The sequence below is a fragment of the Meles meles genome, chromosome 10, assembly GCF_922984935.1.
Source record: "Meles meles chromosome 10, mMelMel3.1 paternal haplotype, whole genome shotgun sequence".
Taxonomy (NCBI): Eukaryota; Metazoa; Chordata; class Mammalia; order Carnivora; family Mustelidae; genus Meles; species Meles meles.
This window is the reverse complement of record NC_060075.1, coordinates 12034914-12049916: the sequence shown is the minus strand read 5'-3', so window position 1 is coordinate 12049916 and position 15003 is coordinate 12034914. Positions and strand designations below refer to the sequence as shown.

Genomic DNA, 15003 nt, shown 5'->3' with positions numbered 1-15003 from the left:
CTTGGAGGAGGAGCACAGGGCCACTGCCAACAGGCGACACCACCCAGCTGAAGGCACAAGGGCACAGAGCAGGGAACGACTTTATTGGAAAGTAGAAGGTGGCAAGACTCAACCAGCTTCACACCACCCCCAAAGCGGTACCTGTCCCCCGCACTCATGCTTTCTATAAGCCTCCCTCCCAGCTGTCTGGAGCACCCTGGGAAGGGCTCTCCCCTTCCCACCGTAACACTGGGGTAGAGACGGCAAGCCTGTCCTTAAAGTGCTTTGCTCTGACAGTGCAGAGTACTTCCGTAAGGCCGAAGAGCCACTCAGCTTGGTGCCCCCTGGCACCAGCCCTGTGCGCGAGGTGAGGCGAGGGCCACCTCCCTCCTTGGTTTCCATTCGCCCCAGAGCTGAGCGAGTAGTGGGACCTGGGGCGGTTATTCCCAGCCGGCATTCCTCCGACTGCATTCTGCTTCCCCCCTGGACCCGGGAGATCAGACCTCTGGGTGTCTCAGTGCTGTCTTTGGACGGCCCAGAAAACGGAGAGCAGCCACGAGGCGGAGCGCGCTCAGATATGATACTCCCAGCCATCCCCGTCTTCCAGAGCCCTGTTGGTCAGCCCCCTCAGTTCCCTCCTCAGGGTGCCTTGCCGGAGCCTCTCCCAGTTGGTGCTGCTGCGGGAGGTACTCCGAGACACGGAGGGGGTAGAGAGGGACAGGCGGGGGCCGAAGGGGTGGCCCAGCTGCAGTTTTTCTGAGCCTTTGTCCAAGTCATCGGAGCCCTGGGTGTGAAAGGCCTGAGCGTAGCGTTGCACTCGCTGCCGGTTGAGATCCTGTCGGTCCTCCACTCTGCGGAGAAGGAGGCTGTGAGGGGCAGCCGGGGATGGAAGGGCTGGTCCCGGACCTGGCCTGTGTCCTATGCTCACTGCCTCCTTCCATAACTGGTCTTTTTCTTCCTGTGCAGCTGGTGCAACCCCCTCCCCCTGCCTTAGCAGCAGGGATCCACTGTGGGGCCCTCAGGTCAACACAGGTCAGCGGGCAAGGGGCCCAGGGAACAGGCAGCCTGCAGGAGGCCCCTGGGAGCAGGAGGTTGTTGGAGCAGAGAGGCGCCCGGGCCCGCATGGGTCACTCACCGCAGGAACCAGCGGTCCCCCAGCCCATACTCGCGCCCACAGATGCCCGAGCGAGGCCACAGGCAGCGAGGCAGTTTCCGCTCCAGCATCACCGTGGTGGCCACCACCTGTGTGTGGGGACAGAAGGGGCCAGCAGAGGTTGGGTGCAGACCGAGAGATAGAAGGGTGGGGAGAGGAAAGGGTGCTGGGCGGAGGAAGGACAGTTAAGCGATAGCTAGGAAATGCAGGAGCTCATGGTCTCCAAGAAGGGAAAGACGACACCCCTGAGCTGGGAGTGGGTGGTGTCAGCTGGACTGACCCACTTCTGTGGGAGAGAGTCAATGGGACATGAGCCCTGCAATTCTCTGCCCCATGACCTGACCTCCATGCTGATCCTGCAGGAGGCTGAGAGACCTCGGTCCAAGAAGACAGGAAGGAAGGCAAAGCAGAGAGAAGGGGAACCTCGGGGCCGCAGGATATTTTGACCCTACAGATATAAAGTCCATTTAAAAATGCTAATATCCTCCTGAGAAATCTCATATCAATACATTTGCACGGAAAACATATTTTCCTGAGCAAAGCCCATTTAGCCAATTTAGGGCCTTTTAACTGTGTTTCCTACACAGCACAGCTAAGTGCCATTCAATTTGGGGGATGTTCATTTTTAATTCTGTTGAGAGAAATTATTTTCTAAAGTATATTTTCAAATGATTTGATTCATTTGAACGGTGTTCTGTCTCTATCACGATGATCCGACTGAAGATTACTTGTTATGTGGGGAGTTTTCATAGCATTTTTTTAAAAAACCAGTCCAATTTTTTCTGGGTCAGATTTTACAGACTAATTCACCAAATGCACTTTGAGTCTCCATTAGCTTTATTTCTTGTTGGTTGATTTCTTGTGGACTCTTCTAGAAAAGCCTGAGGTTTTAATTTTCAAGAGAACTACGAAGAATTCTTTCCGGCCATCCAAGTACTGCCGCTGTAGGGCCAGTCCAGTGCTTCTGGACGCTCTGCGTTATTCTGTGTACTGTGCAGTGACCGTGGAGACACGGGTCGCGTCAAAATATCCTGCTTCTATGTGAGCTCAGCCCAGTCCCTGGCTAGGAGGGAACGACCTGCACGAACCCTCCCAGCCACCAGGGGGCTCACCTGCGCCCTCCAGAGCTCATCCCGCTCATGGGCCACCCGCCAGTGAGTGTCGCCCATCATGGCGATGAGGAGGTTGAGCATGAGCAGCGTGGCGATGATGGCGAAGGCGGCGTAGGTGATGCTGTACATGAAGGGCAGATCCACGTCGTAGTTGGCAGGCCCGTCGATGACCGTGAGGAACAGCTCGAAGGTGCTGAACAGTGCCATGGGGTAGTCGTAGAAGTGGCCCAGCTCGTCGGGGTCCTCTGTCTGGAAGATGATATAGAAGGCTGCTCCACCCAAGGGGATGGAGGGTTACCATGGCAACCACATACGTGACTGGACCACGACCAGCTCTTTGCTGCCCAGTTCAGTCCCACTTCCCTCATCTCCGGCATCCCCACCCGGCCCTCTGTGGCTCCATGCTTTGGGTTCTGAGATGCCCTTATTTTCTGGATGGCTTATCCTGATCCCAGGAGCCACATCGCCATGACACGCCCAGTTCTGTCTCACCCCAAGGCGAGTTCCGTCCTCAGACACTGTATCTTGTAGGCCTTGTATCTTGGCCTTCCATCTAACCCCATCCCCCCAGGTTTATCCACAGCCATTCTGGGCTCCTGGACTCCTCCCCGCCAGGGCCCCATCCCGCACAGGTGATTTACCTGAGGCAAAGCCCAGGATGACCACGGCCATCAGCCAGCAGAACCGCATCAGGTCGCCAAAAATCATCTAAAGGAGGAGAAAAAGGAAAATAACTCCACAGGGGTCCCCTGGACAGTTGTTCCGTGCAGCCTCTCACATGTCCCTCCCCCCAGGAAGCCCAGCAGTTCCGCGCTCCAGGAGTTAGACACCACGGCTGCACACCCAATCTACTTGGCTTGTTTGGGTACAGCCCTTGAACTGAGAAGGGTTTTTACAGTTTTGAAGGAATGCGAAAACAAGAAGGAGGAAAAGAAAAGAATACGCAGGAGAGACCGTATGTGGCTCGCAAAGCCTGCGAATCTGTTATCTGGCCCTTTGTGAAGATGTCTGCAGCAGCTGCGGCTCTAGGACCTCTCTCTAGAAAGCTTGGAGGGAGGCACAGACCTTCTGGATCATGATGGTGAACGGGCCCAACATCTGGAATCCTCGGGCGAAGTACATGACGTTGCACCAGCCCAGCACCAGCGCGAAGGACATGGGCACCACCTCCCCATTGGCGTTCATGAGCCGCATGACCATGGTCACCAGCACCATGCAGGCATAGGTGATGCTGGGAGGGGAGGGGACAGAGGGGAGTGTGAGAGGAGACTGGGATTATCCTGGGGACACAAGAACAAGAGTGGCTGAAGGAGGCAACACCCACACACTCAGATTTGGCCTTTGCAAGGTCGATACACAGGGCCACGCTCATCACTGGAGAAGGCTCTCTGGGGTTAGTTTTCTCCAGGGATTGTCCAGGGGTCAGGATCCAGGGAGTGAGGGAAGGGCAGAGAAAGGGGGAGAGAAGGGAGACTCACATGAGGACGTGAAATGGCCCCCCAAGGATCGTCTGTCCAAAGAAGCGAGTGACCCCCACCCTGAAGATGTCTGGAATCTGGAGAGAGGCCAGGAAGACACAAAGGCACTTGTAGCCTGGGACTCAGACTGGATCCCTGGGTCAAGCAGCCTCCTCCTAGATCCTGCCCACGCCTCACCTCTGCGAGCAGAATGATCACAGCTCCGATGACGGTCACCAGCTCCCCCACCAGGCGGATGTCATCCTCGGGGGTCACGTAGGCCTCCTGAGAGGGAAACATGGTCAGAACACTCAGGGTTTCCATACATCCACCCTGCCCACTCCTCGGCACACGTCAGTTTCCCTGGGTAGGGTCACCAGCCCTGTCAGATTCTTTTTTTCTTTTTTAAGATTTCATTTATTTATTTGACAGAGAGAGAACACAAGTAGGCAGGGCGGCAGGCAGAGGGAGAGAGAGAAGCAGGCTCTCTGCTGAGCAGGGAGATTGTCTGGGGGCTTGATTCCAGGACCCCAGGATCATGACCTGAGCCAAAGGCAGCCGCTTAACTGACTGAGTCACCTGGGCGCCCCATGTCTGTGCCTACGTATTTGAGAGCTGGGCGCGGGGAGAAATGGGGGCTGTGCAGCAGGAACGCTATTTCGGTCTGAGAAAGGGCAGAGAGCGGATCCCGCCCGGAAGCTCCGCTGCTCCGGGGTGTCACCTGAAGCAGCTTCTGCTGTAGGAGGCTGTTGTCGCGGGGACCCGTGTGGTTGTTGGTCCTGGGCTTGAGGGGGCGGTAGATGCAGCACATGGTGAAACAGATGATGTAGAGCAGGTAGATGGTGCCCAGCACGCAGAAGTACGGCCGCCCGTATCTCTTCCACTTGAGGCTCACCAGCTCCTTCACGGGTGTCTGGTCCAGGATCTGGCGAGCCTTTGGGGGAAGAAAAACAGAGCAAGCAGCTCGGAGTCCCTGACTCCACCCCACCCCGGCTCTTTCCCACCCAACGGCCCATACCTCCCGCTTCTTGGTGGTGACGATAAGTTCCAGCAGGGACTGCTCGTCCCCAGAGGAGTCGATCTCCGTGAGGTCATAGAGAGTGGAGGTCAGCGGCCCGTATGTCCACTGGATGTGCTTGCGCTTCTGCATCAGGTGCTGGAACATCTGGGGGGACACGGCGGTGAGTCAGAGGGTCAGCGTGAGGAGCGGCCACGGGAACCACACCTCCCAGAGGGCTGCGGCGGGCTCCTGGGCACTAACGGGCAGTCAGCGAGCCCCACGCCTCTTCTGCGTGAACCTCTTTCGGTTTCTGCTCCTCCCTCTTTCCCACCAACCCTCTCAAGATCGGAAAGAAGAGGACAGGCCAAGGGAACAGTACTTGGGGTCACCAGAGCAGATATTCCAGAGTGCCCTTCTTCAAGCTCCGGATCAGGGAAGCCTGGGGCCGAGCATTTAGCCACAGAATTGGGAGTAAGGGACTGGGCCCTATGGGGAGCTTGGGAAGATGGGTCTTTAGAAGGAGGTCACAGGGCCCAGGAAGCGTCCCTCACCACAGTGTTGCCCTCCACGCCGGCCAGCTTGAAGGGGGTGAGGCCCTGGTGATTGGGCACGAGGTCCAGGGACTGCAGGTGGTCCCTGCGCCCATCGTAGGACAGCAGCAGGTTGTACATTTGGCAGGCAAAGGTCTTGTTGGGCTGGAGGATGAGGATGTGCAACACCGTGTTTCCTGCGGGGGACACAGGTGTCGCATGGCCAAGGCACCGAAGGCCCTCCTGTCCCTCCGCCCACCCCGAGACAGGCCTGGGGGCTGTCCAGGTCCCTGCCCTCACAGCCCCAGCATCCCAGCACCCCTCCTCACCCCAGCTCTTACCCAGGGAGTCCTGGGCCCGGATGTCAGCTCCATGCTCAATGAGCAGCCGCACGATCTCCTCACTGCCCACACAGGCAGCAAAAGACAAAGGGTGCTCCCCTGTGGACACAGAGAGCTCCGTGGCATGAATGCCCGAAGGGATGGGCAGTGTCCCTAAGCGACTGCCTCCTTCCCCCCACATCTGAGCTCTGGGCTTGGTGACACTTGTCAGCAGAACCAGAGGCAGGGATGGAGCAAGCATCATGGGGAGAACTGGCTCTGGCCTTAAGCCCTGTAAGGCCTGACCCCTTCCAGCTTTCCCAGGGCTGGAGCCCTCCTCAGCCCCCCTCCCTTGGCTCTTGCCCACCTCCCCACGCCCCTTTCCTCCCAGCCCTGGTCCTGCTCCCACCAAAGTAGATGAGGTTGCAGGGGCTGCGGTGGAAAGCTGTGCCTGTCGCTCTTGCAGAGACGCTGGCCCCATGGGCAAGCAGGGCTCGCACCAAGTTCACGTTCTGATTCACGATGGCTATGTGCAATGCAGTCTGACCTGGCCAGAGAGAGCTCTCAGTCATGGGGTCTGTCCCCACCATCCTGCGGGGATCCCTCCCTTATCTACACCCTGTCCTCCTCATCAGGGCAGCCCAAGGTGTGTGTGGGGGGGGAGAGCCCTTGGGCTGGCAGGGCCCCCAGGGAAGCCAGCTGCTACCTTCTCTTCCTACTCTAGCCCCTTTGCATTTCAGGGGGCTGGTGCTCTCATGTCGTACAGTGAGGATGATAAGAAAAAGGGGAGATGGAGAGAAGCATGAAAACTAGGGGTCTCAGACTCCCTCTTTGGTTTCCCCAAATTATCCCAAATTATCCACTTGAAATTATCTGATTTCAAGTCAGAGACTGACTTGAAATATCCAGCAGGTCACCCCTTCCCTCCTCCATCCTGGGCCCTTGGCCCCTCACCCTCATACAGCTTGGATGTCATGGGCTCGAAGACCAGCTCAGGGGCGGCCTCCATCAGCACGAAGGCAGCCTCCAGATTGTCATAGAGGGCTGCTATGTGCAGTGCCGTCTCCCCCATGGCTCCTGGGATTGACAGAAAGAAGATTCAGTGGCTTCTGCGGAGCAGGGGGATGGTGACAATAGGGACATAGTGGCCAAGGGCAGAAGGTCTGGGCTACACCGGGAACCTCGTGTGTGGGTACCGGTGCTCAAGGCTCTGCCTCTTACCTCTTTGGTGCATGTCACAGGCCTCGTACTTGAGTAGCTTGTTGAGAGCCTGGACATTGTTCTCCTTGGCAGCTAGAAGGAGAGGAGACTCCCAGATCCTATAAGGGAAAGGAATCAGAAAGGTGGCCATGGCGAGCATGCCCCGTTGTGCAGTGAAGGGAGATGTCTTGGCTCCCTCACGTGCAAACCATGCACCTCAGCGGCTTTGACCTTGATCCAGGGAAGTGAGGCTATCGGGTGCCAAGCGCTGTCTGATTTTTTTCTTGACCAGTTAGTTACCCTCAAAGCAACTTTTCCCCCTTTCCGTTTGTGGAGCATCAGTACTGGTTTCCTATCCCCTGGGTGCTGGGACCAGAATGTGTGTGAATGTGTTATCTGCGTATCAGGTACGGAGGGGAGGAGTTTTACTTAAGTACTCACTCACCTCCTGACCTACTGACCTCTGGAGCAACCCTGTTTAGCTTTACTAAGTGCCCTGTGATTACCCCCCCCCCCCAAGATAAGCCTTGTTTTCATGGACTAAGGGTAGAAGGAATTCCTCCCTCCTATTTGTGAAGGAAGCCAACATGCAGAGGCTAGCAGATTTCCTCCAGGGTGTGATGCTCTCCTCTCTAGACCTCCCCAGCACAGCCCCTTGCTGCCGGCACCTTCTTCCTGACAACAGCATCCTCAGAGCTCCATCAGAAAGCAATAGTGGATTTTTTTTTTCTGACCCTTAAATCAGAGTATACTCTCTTCCTACTCCTGTCTGTTTCTCCCTTGTGTAAGGCAAAAAAAAAAAAAAAAAAATCATCTTCTCTAATCATCTCTGACTCACCAGATCCTCTCTTGAGCTTTATTCCTACAATGAACTAAAAACCTAGATTATAATCGCAATTTAACCCAACTAAGACCAATGGGGCCCCTTTTATTCAATTTCTCTCTTGGCCTAAGGTCATGGTGTTTCCATGGGAGCTAAATGAAATAACACCATTTAGCATCGATGGCCCACTATGTGAATGGGAGCTGACACACTGACGACTAGTGGCAGGAAATCAACTCCAAGAGCTGGGATGGTGGGGCGGGGGGGTGGTCAGGAGAGGAGGAATGAGCCCAAGACTCACATCTCCCCAAACGTGGGCCCTAGGTCCCCACTCCCCATGCCATGTGGACAGTCACCAGATCGTGTCAATTCAACATTTAGTGCTCTGTCCCCACCTGATCGCAACCTCCTTGTCCCTGTTGACCCTCATCAATTCATGTCTTCATTCTCTATTCTGCCCCTCATGAGCAAAACATTCCAACTACAGTTTCCCTATGCACTCTTTACCCCCGACCCACCTTTAACCATGTAGCCATGGTGCCCCCTCTGGACGGCAGTACCATCATGGCTTAGAAAATCTGCCTTCAATGCTCACAGAGAAGGAACACAGAGGTCCTTTCTAGCCTCTGTGCACCTGCCTTTCCACTCTCTCCTCCCCCATTCAGTCCTTACACCTGATGCTCTGTCCTCACTGACCTGAACACCCTATTCTCCAGATGCCTCTGCCTCACACTCCTTCCACCTGGAACCCAGGGCCTCCATCTCGCTGTTCATTGTCTGTTCTGTGACCCTAACGCCTAGGAACGTGCTTCGCATGTGGTAGACGCTCTCCCACTAGCTGAGGAACGAATGAATTTGTAGCAGTGCCAGAAGGTAGGCCTTACTGGCCCTCCTTATTATCTCCATTGGCCACCCCCGAAGCCAACCTTAGGCAAACATATAATCTAAGAAAAAACCAGTATGCTTGATATACAAACATAGCTGCAAAGCAAATTTTCTACACCCCCTTCACCACCACCGCCACTGTCTTTCCGACGATTGGCCCAAACCCCTTCTTTAAAAATGTTCGAAAGCCAGCTCTATCCCCCAACACACACACACACACACACACACACACACACACACACACACACACACACACACCCAGGGAGTTTTCTGCGCTATCCTCTGGCCCTTTATTTTTGCATCTTTCACTGTGTTATGATTATACTGTCTCTTCCTCTATACTAGGGTTGCTTAAGGGCAGAAGTCAGTCTCTTTCTCATCTTTATATCCTTTCTCTGCCCTCCCTCAATTAGCTTCTGCCTTTATGCTCTATTTGGACTAAAGTTAATGGCAAAATTAAAAAGGGATCCAAAGGATCTTCTTACCCAAGCGCAGAATTCTACTCCCTGCTTCCAAAATATGAGTGGGGAGGCTAGTTGGTGGCCAGCCTATAGACACTGCTTTTGGTCCCTACACAACTCTGAAGCCCACAAATGTCCCCCCAAAGCCTCCACAGCTGCGTGCTCTTTTTCTCTCTGCCCTTGAGACCTGGGGAAAAAGGAGTTATTGTCCATCTGAGCTTGCCAAATAAAAATTCAGGATGCTCCATTGAATTTTAATTTTAGATATATAAGCTATAGCTGTTTAATATAGCTATGTCCCACGTGATATCTGGACATACTTATAATAATAGCTTTTTCATCATTTATATGAAATTCAGATTTAACGCCGTGTCCTGTACTTTTTCTGGCAACCCCAGATAAAGTGAAGAATCACCTTATGACCCAACCCAGCAAAGTGTGTAGAGAACTGGTCTCTTCTGGGCAGCAAACTCCAGAATCCAGCAAAAAGGGAGGCAGCTTAGAAATGGTTCTGAGGGATCGGAGCAATTACTTGCAATGGCATCAGAGGGCCACAAGGGGACAGCAAAGAAAGCCCTCTGTCACATTCTTGGCAGCCAGGCTGACCCCCTTCAAAACCTGACTACTCCTGGGACCCATAAAAAAGGTAAGAGCAGACCCGTCCAAAGACTCCCATGCCTGAGATACAAATGGGTTCTACCATAGCAGCCCAGCATAGAAGTTTAGATCTAGAGCAAAATCTATGCGTCTTCATCAGGTCTCAGCCACACACCTCCCTAGACCAGGAAGAGGAGGTACTGATAAAAATATGTTCTGGTTTGAATGGTTGAATTATACTCGTTCCCTTCCAGGGGAAAATTTGACTTCATTTAGTAGAATATTTGACATTACTGCCAGACCCCTTATTCACAAATAGTGGTTTAGAACTGTGGCTCTCAACCAGGGGTGAGCCCCTTTCCCACCCAAGGAATTTGGCAAAGTCTAGAGACATTTTTGGTTGTCACAATGGGTGTGGGGCAGAGGGGTGCTCACGGCCTCTGGTGGGGATGCTATTAAGAAGCATCTACACAAGGTCGGTCTCCTCTAACAAAGAATTATTCTGTCCAGCATGTCCACCCTGCCAAGGTAGGGAAACTCTGAGCTACAGGTAGAATTATTCATAAACCATCTGAGGATACTTCACATTAAAAAGAACGAGAAATTCTCTATGTGTGTTTTCTTACAAATCATTAAATATTTAACTAAAAGAGAAACAAAAAGGTAAAGCCTTTTGAGCACTCTACTGATTGAGTAGCAATAGGAAATTACGGAGGAAATCTGAAATTAGAGCAGTGCGGAAGCTGTTTTCAGGAAGGAGAATGTTTTAATTTTGCCTGACCATTAATTATCAAATTGAACGATTTAGTTTAATGTTAGACTGGTGAAAATTGTACTGCAAACCCTTACCCATTTTTTTGACAGAACACAAATCTCCGATCCTCCCCCTGAAGTTTCCTCTGGGCCACCCCACGAGTGTCTCTCCTTTCCTTTCTCCTGTTCCCTGCACTCCGTCCTCTCTTCTCCTCCTCCTCCTTACGGATGTGTACACGGATGTGTACATGTCTATGTGCACGTGATCAACGTTTTCTATTTGTTTGCTGGAAATAAGACAGAATTCAGAGTGCCTGGAAGGAGAATTCAAATCAGAATTTTAGAGCTAGGAAGTTGCTAGACACCTGGTCTATCTGTTCATATCCCAGATGTAGAAAGAGGCCTGGAGTCCCGAGGTGACCTGTCTAAACAAGTCAGAGGCAGAGCTAGGACTGGACCCTGCTCAGCCATTTCCCTGTCCCTGTTCTCTGGGTTGATGAGGCTTTGGAGAGGGCTGAGAGGCCCAGGGGGCTGTGTTCACGGGCATCCTCTCAGACAAGCGTGCCATTTGGGAAGGGGAAGGCAAACAAAATATGGGAGCTCAGTTACAAGTTCCCAGGTGGATACAGCCCTGAGAAGAGGAGGTACCCAGCCCCTCAAACTCCTGCCAACATGGGGTGTTGCCTTTAGACTACCATGGTTTTAATCACAGTAGAACTCATTTCTTTTTTTTTTTAATATTTTATTTATTTGACAGAGAGAAATCACAACTCTAGGCAGAGAGGCAGGCAGAGAGAGAGGAGGAAGCAGGCTCCCCATGGAGCAGAGAGCCTGATGCGGGGCTCGATCCCAGGGTCCTGGGATCATGACCTGAGCCGAAGGCAGAGGCTTTAACCCACTGAGCCACCCAGGTGCCCCAAGAACTCATTTCTTAAATGTGCTTTTCAGCTTCCAAAGCAGCATCTCCCTTATTATCCTTCTTGCTCCTGACAGCCCTGTGACACAGGCTGAATGGTTCATTTTTCAGAAAAGGAAACTGAGGCAGCACAACGAAATTGCTGTGAGGAGATCTCACAGAGTTAAAGGCAGAATGCTTCTCCGAGAACCTAGCCTCGGGCTCTCACCACTCAATTATGTGGTTCTTCTAGTTTTATGGCTCTTTCCAAACTTCCTCAGGGGAAGGGGGTCAGCCCAGAACTGTGACCACAGATGCAGGAGAGGGCAGTCCTGTGTGGGGAGGAGGCACGCACTGGCCACTCATGGGCCACTTCCCCCACAGCTTGCATGCTTGGCGACTAGATGAGGAAGCCAGAACTCAGGGGGAAAGTGGTTATTTGCAGACTTGGAGTTGGGCCACCCTTCTCATTGTTGCAGTTCGCGCTCGTGTGCCCGCAAGGACGCAACTAGTGTTTACCGAGGCATGGAGTCCCGATAGACCGGAGAGCCCCAGAGCTTATCTTTCCAGACACACCACTTCACTTCATGTATGTACCCAAACAGAGAAGAACTTCCAGTGATCATCACAGCCTTCTCACTATCTAGAGGGAGGGAGACGTTTCCAGCAACAGGGTCAGGTGTGAGCCTCTGGGAGCTAGCCAGTTTACCCCACACCAGGCAGGATCAGATACTGCAGCATCCTCCTCTGTGCACCCACGACACCTGCTTAAACCCTTCTTGGTGAGGACACCCCCAAGTGCACCTGTCACCCAAGTAGATGCAAACTGGTGCATTTTGCCCGAGAGCAGCATCGTCACGTTCACTTTCTGCAAATCTAGCAGAGTGCTTTATGCTCAAAAAGGAGTTAATACATTATATCTCAGGAAATAAGACCATTCAAGGTCCAGGGAGAGAGGAAGAAGAAACGGGAGAAAGGTAATTTCAGCTTGGGTCCGACGATGTGGATTAATGCAGAGGTGGTAATGAGACTAAGACTCAAGACACCTCTGCGAGAGAGAGAGAGAGAGAGAGAGAGAGAGAGAGAGAGAGCGAGCTGCTGGGCTCCTGACCATCCTGGAGAGACCATAAAGCCTTCTCTTCTCACTGGACTGTGGTCCACCCCCGCCCCGGATACCCCAACCAGAGGCCCCCTGAGCTGTTGGCACAAATTCTGACTTCATCACTTGCTCACTCTGGGCCTGCCTTATCCCCCAGGGGAGAACAGGCCCTGCCTCCCGTATGTTTGGGGTTATAGAAGGTGAGGTAGGTACTCCTTACTTTGTTTGATGCTTTCTGCCATCAGCCCGCCTCCTTGCCCGTCAGTACTGTCCTCACCCAAACAGCCTCTATTTATCCAGTTGCTTGCAAATCTTCCCTAAGGCCACTCACTGCACAGCCTAGGATACGTCCCTTTCTGGCCATTTCCGTGTCCTTCCTGGGAGTGCCCACCGGGCAGGGAGTCAATACTCCAGGCTCTGGGCAGGGGGCGGGGCGGGGAGGAGAAGGCCGAGAAATTGTGGAACCAGACAGAGAGAACAGGAAAGGAGGGGATCCCTCCAAGTGAAAACATCGGGCCTTTGGACCAAGGCTCCTGGAGGAGGCCCACTCAATGGTCTGGGGAAGGGATAGGGGCAGACAAGACGAGGGGAAGCAGCCAGGCTGTGGTCCTTCACTTGGTCTTCGCCTTGTTGGCACACTGGGCAGCTCTGCCGCCCCTACCAAGCCCCAGGCCTTTCTGTGCTCTGTGTCTAGCTCCCCCAGCCCCAGGGTCCTGAGTGGGAAGGGAGGAGTAGAAGGAACCAGGGATGGCCTCTTCTCCAACAACAGTGCCCTTCTGTGCTGAAAGATGTCATCAGCCAAACATGCACTCAGCCCCCACTCTCCCAGGCCTGGGGGGAGAGAAGTGGGTGGCTGGTGTGAGAGTCGGGAAAGCCAGAGCTTGGAAAGGAGCACACCCCCAGCCCAGAATCCTGGGGCAAAGGGAGAAGAAACACAGCCACTCCCAGTCAGGCTCAGGCAGGCCTCCGCTCTCGGAGATGGAGAAAGACCCTCAGATACAAAATCCTTCAAAATCCTTGGGCTTTCTTCTATGAATTGGACGTATTATCTGCCTTGTTAGGGATCCCGGGGGAACACCAGGACAGGAGCACTTCCTGCTAGCACGCCAGCTCCCGGGTGGGGAGGCCTGGGGAGTCTTTGGAGAGGCCATCTCATGTGGAGACAGCCTCAAGCTTTCTCCTCTCCTCTCCCTCCCGGGGGGGAAGGGGGAGCAGACATCAGAGTTGGGATGTTTCAGGGGCTGGAAGCAACAAGTGCAATATTCTTGGGATTCAAACTTTAGAGCCTCTCACGTTGCTCAGCCCCAATGAGAGAGTGGGCGAGCACTCTGGTACTGGACCCTTCCCCCAGTAGAGAGTCATGAACCCCAGGGCTGGGTCCCTGCTTTGTTCAGCTCCGTGAACCCCCAGTGCCTGGCATTCAGCAGGGCCCTGGGCAACAGCCGATGACGGTGATAATGCAGAGCAGTGACAACCACGGTCACACTTTGTCTCCTGTGGTTACTAATGTCTACAGTTCCTTCCTGCCCTAGTCATTCACTCCCCTATGTGTACATGTATGCGTTGCATGTTTCTGTAGGAGAGACTGCTCTAGGAGCTGGGAGTAGAGAATTCGGGCACTGTCCCGACCCACCAGCTCCTCGGGGGTGGTGGATCCATGATGCCATCATCTTTCCAAGGCCCAGCAAGGTAGCTGGCCTTTAGGGAAGTACAAGCAGCTTGCATGATTGAATAAGATCTTAAAGATAGTGGGCACCTGTGGTGTCAGGGCCCGCTCCCTCCCCTCCCACCCGGCATCCTGGGGAGCTAGCCCCAGAGGCCAAGACCTTTGAGACAAAATAATCCCAAGGAGCCAGGCCTGGAAGCACAATCTGTTCAAATAGTGGTGTCAAATAAAGACTGAGAGAGTAGGGGGGTGGGGGGAAGGAAGGGCAGGGGGAAAGGGGAAGGAGGAAAGAAGAGGAGCTGGGGAGGGGTAGGGGGCATGTATGGGGGTGCAGAGGAAGCAGATGGAAGCTTACCTCTTCTGCTGCTGCAGGTTCTGCTCATCTCTGCTCTGAGCCCACGACTCCTGTCTCTGGAACCATCTACAGAATTTTCTCCACAGGCAGAGAATGAGCCCCTTCTCCTTGGGCAGCGGCAACCCCATAGAGTGTAGGGCCGGCTCCTTGGGGGGCTGAGGCCAAGGCCAGACCCCGACAGGACTCAACCTTGGGGCCACATCAGCTCCCCCAAGGGCCGGCCTGCCCTCTCCCTGAAGAGGTCCCGTCTCCTAGTCTCCTACCTCCTGGGGTCCCTGCAGAGTCTCCCTGAGGCCTGAGCCAGACTGCAGAGGGCTCTGAGGTTCCTACCCTTGGCAGAACTGAGACTCCCTCCGCTGGCTCCTCCTCAGGAGCTCCTCCCGGGAGTGAGCCCGAGCTGTGCAGACACTCCCTCCCTCCTCCCAAATTACCTGAGATTTAAAGAGACAGGCCAGCAGACCTGCCTTCCAGCTGTGGCCTGGCTTAAACCCCTTCCCTGCCTGGGTCTCAACCCTTTCCTGCCTGGGTCTCTCTCCCTGCCCCCAGGCCAGTCCAGGAAGGGGAGGGCTTCAAAGATTGGAGAGGCCTCCTTTGGACTTTGGGACACCTGTTGACCTTTTATAGAAAGACCTGGACAGGTCAGACTAGCCTGAGAGATTGAATATGGGCCAGGAGGGGAAGCGTTGGCTGGGCCTTGGGGATTGAGGGGCCCCCTGGG

General features: G+C 54.0%; 1 protein-coding gene across 2 annotated transcripts; it reads right to left on the bottom strand.

Annotated features, from left to right (window-relative positions):
* Positions 1-79: 79 nt before the first annotated feature.
* On the bottom strand, positions 80-14737 carry TRPV6 (transient receptor potential cation channel subfamily V member 6). Of its 2 annotated transcripts, XM_046021127.1 has the most exons (15): positions 14286-14714; positions 6773-6870; positions 6506-6628; positions 5961-6098; positions 5573-5671; positions 5253-5428; positions 4720-4866; positions 4423-4635; positions 3900-3986; positions 3723-3799; positions 3310-3475; positions 2886-2952; positions 2245-2513; positions 1115-1221; positions 80-830 (listed from the first exon to the last, which is right to left on the bottom strand). In XM_046021127.1, the coding sequence occupies exons 1-15, from the start codon at positions 14411-14413 to the stop codon at positions 551-553; spliced, it is 2175 nt and encodes a 724-aa protein (XP_045877083.1). In that variant the 5' UTR covers positions 14414-14714; the 3' UTR covers positions 80-550. The 2 variants fall into 2 exon arrangements, with proteins under 2 accessions (XP_045877083.1, XP_045877084.1); XM_046021128.1 differs by lacking the exon at positions 80-830 and having other exon boundaries at positions 2245-2493; positions 14286-14737.
* Positions 14738-15003: the final 266 nt, after the last annotated feature.

What these genes read in the sequence shown, in the direction of transcription:
- TRPV6 (XM_046021127.1), bottom strand. Translation starts at nt 14,413, where the DNA reads ATGGGGTTGCCGCTGCCCAAGGAGAAGGGGCTCATTCTCTGCCTGTGG. An exon ending in AACCTGCAGCAGCAGAAGAG is followed by an intron (nt 6,871 to 14,285) that starts GTAAGCTTCCAT and finishes TTTCCCTTATAG; the next exon opens with GATCTGGGAGTCTCCTCTCC. An exon ending in TACAGCAGAAGCTGCTTCAG is followed by an intron (nt 3,987 to 4,422) that starts GTGACACCCCGG and finishes TTTCCCTCTCAG; the next exon opens with GAGGCCTACGTGACCCCCGA.